At 47.1% G+C, this 6,387-nt stretch overlaps 1 protein-coding gene and 1 long non-coding RNA gene across 3 annotated transcripts; one reads left to right on the top strand and one right to left on the bottom strand.

The window, feature by feature from the left end:
- Positions 1–1,087: 1,087 nt before the first annotated feature.
- Positions 1,088–1,896, top strand: LOC127914948 (uncharacterized). 2 transcript variants are annotated; one of them, XR_008089554.1, is made up of 4 exons: positions 1,088–1,345; positions 1,514–1,534; positions 1,619–1,702; positions 1,766–1,896. It is a non-coding gene; the product is annotated as an uncharacterized LOC127914948 (long non-coding RNA). The 2 variants fall into 2 exon arrangements; XR_008089555.1 differs by having other exon boundaries at positions 1,598–1,702.
- Positions 1,336–5,557, bottom strand: LOC118375465 (leucine-rich repeat neuronal protein 4-like). The gene is made up of 3 exons (XM_052492741.1): positions 5,380–5,557; positions 4,391–4,609; positions 1,336–2,822 (listed from the first exon to the last, which is right to left on the bottom strand). The coding sequence occupies exons 1-3, from the start codon at positions 5,391–5,393 to the stop codon at positions 1,805–1,807; spliced, it is 1,251 nt and encodes a 416-aa protein (XP_052348701.1). The 5' UTR covers positions 5,394–5,557; the 3' UTR covers positions 1,336–1,804.
- Positions 5,558–6,387: the final 830 nt, after the last annotated feature.

Here is a 6,387-nt window from a genome sequence, read left to right as displayed (position 1 = left end):
CTATCATACTACTCTGTCTCTCCTCTTCAGACTCAGATCTATCAGACTTCCGTGTCTCTCCTCTTCAATCTGAGATCAGACTACCGTGTCTCTCCTCTTCAATCTGAGATATATCAGACTACTGTGTCTCTGCTCTTCAGACTGAGATCTATCAGAATACCGTATCTCTCCTCTTCAATCTGAGATCTATCAAACTACCGTGTCTCTCCTCTCCAGACAGATCAGACTACCGTGTCCCGGAGATGGGAGAAGGCGCACATTGCCAAACCCTGCTGAGATACCGAGGCCTTTAGCCAAGGCAATCTCAACCCCCCCTCCCTCAAACTTCTGAATGAAACTCAAACTCACCAAAGCCCTGAGTATGTAGCCAGTATGACTGTGTGTATGCTTGTTCAAGTAGACCGATGGAAATTGAGTGTTGGCTTTACACACATTCCCTGTCTCCTTCTCACCTTTCACCATTCTCACACCCAATCCCAGTCTAGATTCCACATTGTTATACTTGTAGTTATACTGCCCTCATCTGGCCACCATACATACTGTTATGGAAATACATGTGATATGCAAATATAGCCTCCCTGTCTTTTCTCTGCAGGGTTCTACAACATTAAAACAATACAAGTAGGAAAATATAATTTTATTACAACTTAATGGAAAATGAGATGTTCAAAACAAAAATGATTTGACTTTATTTCATAAAATTGACTTTTTTTTAGTTGAGTACTGTGTGGTGAGATGTATAAACTGCTGTAGGGTGTTAGGTACGTGGGTAAGGGTGGTAGGTATGTGGGTAAGGGTGGTAGGTACGTGGGTAAGGGTGGTAGGTATGTGGGTAAGGGTGGTAGGTATGTGGGTAAGGGTGGTGGGTATGTGGGTATGGGTGGTAGGTATGAGGGTAAGGGTGGTAGGTATGTGGGTAAGGGTGGTAGGTACGTGGGTATGGTAGGTATGTGGGTAAGGGTGGTGGGTATGTGGGTAAGGGTGGTGGGTATGTGGGTAAGGGTGGTGGGTATGTGGGTAAGGGTGGTGGGTATGTGGGTAAGGGTGGTGGGTATGTGGGTAAGGGTGGTGGGTATGTGGGTAAGGGTGGTGGGTATGTGGGTAAGGGTGGTAGGTATGTGGGTAAGGGTGGTAGGTATGTGGGTAAGGCTGGTAGGTATGTGGGTAAGGGTGGTAGGTATGTGGGTATAGGTGGTAGGTATGTGGGTATGGTTGGTAGGTATGTGGGTAAGGGTGGTAGGTATGTGGGTAAGGGTGGTGGGTATGTGGGTATGGGTGGTAGGTATGAGGGTAAGGGTGGTAGGTATGTGGGTAAGGTTGGTAGGTATGTGGGTAAGGCTGGTAGGTATGTGGGTAAGGGTGGTGGGTACGTGGGTAAGGGTGGTAGGTACGTGGGTAAGGGTGGTAGGTACGTGGGTAAGGGTGGTAGGTACGTGGGTAAGGGTGGTAGGTATGTGGGTAAGGGTGGTAGGTATGTGGGTAAGAATGGTAGGTATGTGGGTAAGGCTGGTAGGTACGTGGGTAAGGGTGGTGGGTATGTGGGTAAGGAGGGTAGGTACGTGGGTAAGGGTGGTAGGTATGTGGGTAAGGGTGGTAGGTATGTGGGTAAGGGTGGTAGGTACGTGGGTAAGGGTGGTAGGTACGTGGGTAAGGGTGGTAGGTACGTGGGTAAGGGTGGTAGGTACGTGGGTAAGTGTGGTAGGTACGTGGGTAAGGGTGGTAGGTACGTGGGTAAGGGTGGTGGGTACGTGGGTAAGTGTGGTAGGTACGTGGGTGAGGGTGGTACGGATGGTTACAGGTGTCATTATTCATTGCGTACGTTAGTGGATAACTTCAGCTGGTCTGTCTTCGTGTATCGTGCAGAGGGAGGCACAGAGTGTTCGTCGGTGTGTGTGTAGGCCGGGTTAGTGATTGAAACCAGGCTGGTGAGACGTGGGCTGTAGAGTGTTTGTGCCCGCGGCTCAATCAGAGAGTGTGTGTTTTGCATCTTCCAGATCCTGTGAAGAAACACACTCATCACAACAACCGTCATCCCCAGGGCTACACACAGTCCCGTCAACACGTACAACACAACCGTCTCTACACCTACTGGGGTGGACACAGACACACAGCGGGTGTGTGACGTTCCAGCTCCATTCAGTGCGCTTACACACACTCCATATCTCCGTCCCGCTTTTAGCCCGAACACACTGGCCTGGCGTGACCAGGCGCTCACACTGCCGTTACTGAACACACTGCCGTTCTCTCTCAGCGCCCACACACCAAACTTACTCACAGCCGAGTAGGGGGCGCACCAACGCACCCTCACAGCCTCAGGCCATACCCCCCACACCTCCAGGGCCACCACAGGGTCAGGGGTCACAGAGGTTGGAGTCAGGCCCGGACAGCGGCAGCTCTGACCCTTGGCCTCCCTGACCTCTGGACAGGGTCTCTGCAGGTGCAAGCAGGGGTTAAAGTCACACAGATTCTCCTTCATGAGTTTGCCTCCTTCCTCCTCCTCCGTTACTTCCTCCTCTTCTTCAGACTCATCGTCATAGTCGCCCTCGTCACCTATGAACTGATGAGGGGGAAGGGTGGGCATGCGAGTGGGGTGAGGACAGCAGGGTGGCTTTTTGGGGGCGTGATATGGTGCTGGAGTTGTTGCCATGGGGTTTGTCGCCACCGGTGATATGACTGTGTGAGGGATGTGCGGCTGGGTGCTTGAGCCTTTAGGGGGGACTGATGCACGGGTTACTACTGTTGTCATGGCAGCACGGGTCTTGATGGTCGTCACGGTCACTGTTTCTAGAACTCTCTGTGTGGAGCTCCCCAACCTCTCATATCTGTAAGCACAGTAAACATAATATATATTAACTCTGTATTGAAGATAATGATAAGAAAAATGCACAAGCTCTCTGGGCTATCACTCCAGTTCTAAACTAGATTCAGCCTGAACTCCATTCATATCAGTCAGACCTATGACTACAGCTCTCTGGGCTATCACTCCGGTTCTAAACTAGATTCAGCCTGAACTCCATTCATATCAGTCAGACCTATGACTACAGCTCTCTGGGATATCACTCCAGTTTAAACTAGATTCAGCCTGAACTCCATTCATATCAGTCAGACCTATGACTACAGCTCTCTGGGCTATCACTCCAGTTCTAAACTAGATTCAGCCTGAACTCCATTCATATCAGTCAGACCTATGACTACAGCTCTCTGGGCTATCACTCCAGTTCTAAACTAGATTCAGCCTGAACTCCATTCATATCAGTCAGACCTATGACTACAGCTCTCTGGGCTATCACTCCGGTTCTAAACTAGATTCAGCCTGAACTCCATTCATATCAGTCAGACCTATGACTACAGCTCTCTGGGCTATCACTCCAGTTCTAAACTAGATTCAGCCTGAACTCCATTCATATCAGTCAGACCTATGACTACAGCTCTCTGGGCTATCACTCCAGTTTAAACTAGATTCAGCCTGAACTCCATTCATATCAGTCAGACCTATGACTACAGCTCTCTGGGCTATCACTCCAGTTCTAAACTAGATTCAGCCTGAACTCCATTCATATCAGTCAGACCTATGACTACAGCTCTCTGGGCTATCACTCCAGTTTAAACTAGATTCAGCCTGAACTCCATTCATATCAGTCAGACCTATGACTACAGCTCTCTGGGCTATCACTCCAGTTTAAACTAGATTCAGCCTGAACTCCATTCATATCAGTCAGACCTATGACTACAGCTCTCTGGGCTATCACTCCGGTTCTAAACTAGATTCAGCCTGAACTCCATTCATATCAGTCAGACCTATGACTACAGCTCTCTGGGCTATCACTCCGGTTCTAAACTAGATTCAACCTGAACTCCATTCATATCAGTCAGACCTATGACTACAGCTCTCTGGGATATCACTCCAGTTTAAACTAGATTCAGCCTGAACTCCATTCATATCAGTCAGACCTATGACTACAGCTCTCTGGGCTATCACTCCGGTTCTAAACTAGATTCAGCCTGAACTCCATTCATATCAGTCAGACCTATGACTACAGCTCTCTGGGATATCACATGTAGGCCTCCCGAGTGGCACAGCGGTCTAAAAAAAGCACTGCATCGTAGTGCTAGAGGCGTCACTACAGACCCTGGTTTGATCCCCGTATCACAAACCGGCCGTGATCGGGAGTCCCATGGGGCGGCGCACAATTGACCCAGCATCGGCCGGGTTTGGCCCGGGTGGTAGGCCCGTAATTGTACGTAAGAATTTGTTCTCAACTGACGTGCCGATTTAAATAAAGGGTCAATATTTGTAATTATTTTTAAACATCACTCCAGTTCTAAACTGGATTCAGCCATTCATATCTATCAGACCTAGACTAAAGCAGTGGATGATAGAGCTACTCACCTGTCTGTTGGAATGCTGTTGGAGGTATGTCCGTCTGGACTGCTAATGTCTGTTGGACGGCCGTCTGTGCTAGGTTGGATGGTTGTGGGTGTGTTCGTCTCACTGGCTGTCAGTGTGTTTGGAGTGACGAAGACTGGAGTCTGGTCACCTATAGCTGTTGTCCAAATGACACACACAGTGAAGGCCCAGGGGGATATCAGGCGAAGAGGTGACATCTCACTGAGGACAACAACAACACACACAGTCCCAACCCAGCCATCAGCTCTTCAACGGAAAGTTAGAAGCAGCACTAAGAGGTTTAACAGCAGAGCTATGGCAGTAAAGATATACATGGCAGTAAAGATATACATGGCAGTAAAGATATACATGGCAGTAAAGATATACATGGCAGTAAAGATATACATGGCAGTAAAGATATACATGGCAGTAAAGATATACATGGCAGTATATTGGCAGTAAAGATATACATGGCAGTATATTGGCAGTAAATATATACATGGCAGTATATTGGCAGTAAAGATATACATGGCAGTATATTGGCAGTAAAGATATACATGGCAGTATATTGGCAGTAAAGATATACATGGCAGTATATTGACAGTAAAGATATACATGGCAGTATATTGACAGTAAAGATATACATGGCAGTATATTGACAGTAAAGATATACATGGCAGTATATTGGCAGTAAAGATATACATGGCAGTATATTGACAGTAAAGATATACATGGCAGTATATTGACAGTAAAGATATACATGGCAGTATAGATATACATGGCAGTATAGATATACATGGCAGTATATTGACAGTATAGATATACATGGCAGTATAGATATACATGGCAGTATATTGACAGTAAAGATATACATGGCAGTATAGATATACATTGCAGTATATTGACAGTAAAGATATACATGGCAGTATAGATATACATGGCAGTATATTAACAGTAAATACGCACACACACGCACACACACACACACTTACCAACACATCCTCATTGTCCTGCTACCATACACTCGTTCCAGAATGTTCCCTAATGAAAGATGAAGGTAACAAGAATTGTGGCCCGTAGGAGGAGTTGTAGGTCTACAGTGAAGCTGTATAGAGCCTTGTTAAAGCCGTGTTCTGTCTGGTCCTCTTGTGTCTTATATCCTTCAGCGAGATAGAGGACTGAGGGGGGCTGCTGCCAACCAGGGTGAAAATTGGGAGTGTTACTTGATTACACACACATTTTTCACAAAGATTGTGTGTGTGTGTGTGTGTAAGTGCAGAGAGAGAGAGAGAGAGAGAGAGAGAGAGAGAGAGAGAGAGAGAGAGAGAGAGAGAGAGAGAGAGACAGAGAGAGAGAGAGAGACAGAGAGAGAGAGAGAGAGAGAGAGAGAGAGAGAGACAGAGAGAGAGAGAGACAGAGATATATATATATATATATATATATATATATATATATATATATATATATAGAGAGAGAGAGAGAGAGAGAGAGAGAGAGAGAGAGAGAGAGAGAGAGAGAGAGAGAGAGAGAGAGAGAGAGAGACAGAGAGACAGAGAGACAGAGAGAGAGAGAGAGAGAGAGAGAGAGAGGAGAGAGAGAGAGAGACAGAGAGAGAGAGAGAGAGGATATATGGACACACTCGTTTACAGTTGTTGCTTAGCGATGTGAGGTCACATTCCAGGCTCCCATCGCCACGGACACACAGGCCTAAGAACATCCTAGAATACTCCCTCCTGCATAACTAAGACACAGCTCATACTGATTACAGATACACACACACACACACACACACACACACACACACACACACACACACACACACACACACACACACACACACACACACACACACACGGGTCTTATCTGGTCTCGGGGCGTCAGTGGCTCAGTCATCAGACCCCCAGCAACAGAGAGCAGAGGTATGCTCCTAGACTTCCTGACGGGCAGCCCCCCAGGTGGTGAGGTTAAGCAACATCACTTCTGCTACACTGACCCTCAAC

The sequence above is a fragment of the Oncorhynchus keta genome, chromosome 34 (assembly GCF_023373465.1).
Source record: "Oncorhynchus keta strain PuntledgeMale-10-30-2019 chromosome 34, Oket_V2, whole genome shotgun sequence".
NCBI lineage: Eukaryota > Metazoa > Chordata > Actinopteri > Salmoniformes > Salmonidae > Oncorhynchus > Oncorhynchus keta.
The sequence above is the reverse complement of the archived record's forward strand: the minus strand, read 5'-3'. Positions and strand labels throughout refer to the sequence as shown.

Coding starts and splice junctions, on each gene's coding strand:
- LOC118375465 (XM_052492741.1), bottom strand. Junction 2,823..4,390: donor AACAGCATTCCAACAGACAG/GTGAGTAGCTCT, acceptor CTGTGCTTACAG/ATATGAGAGGTTGGGGAGCT.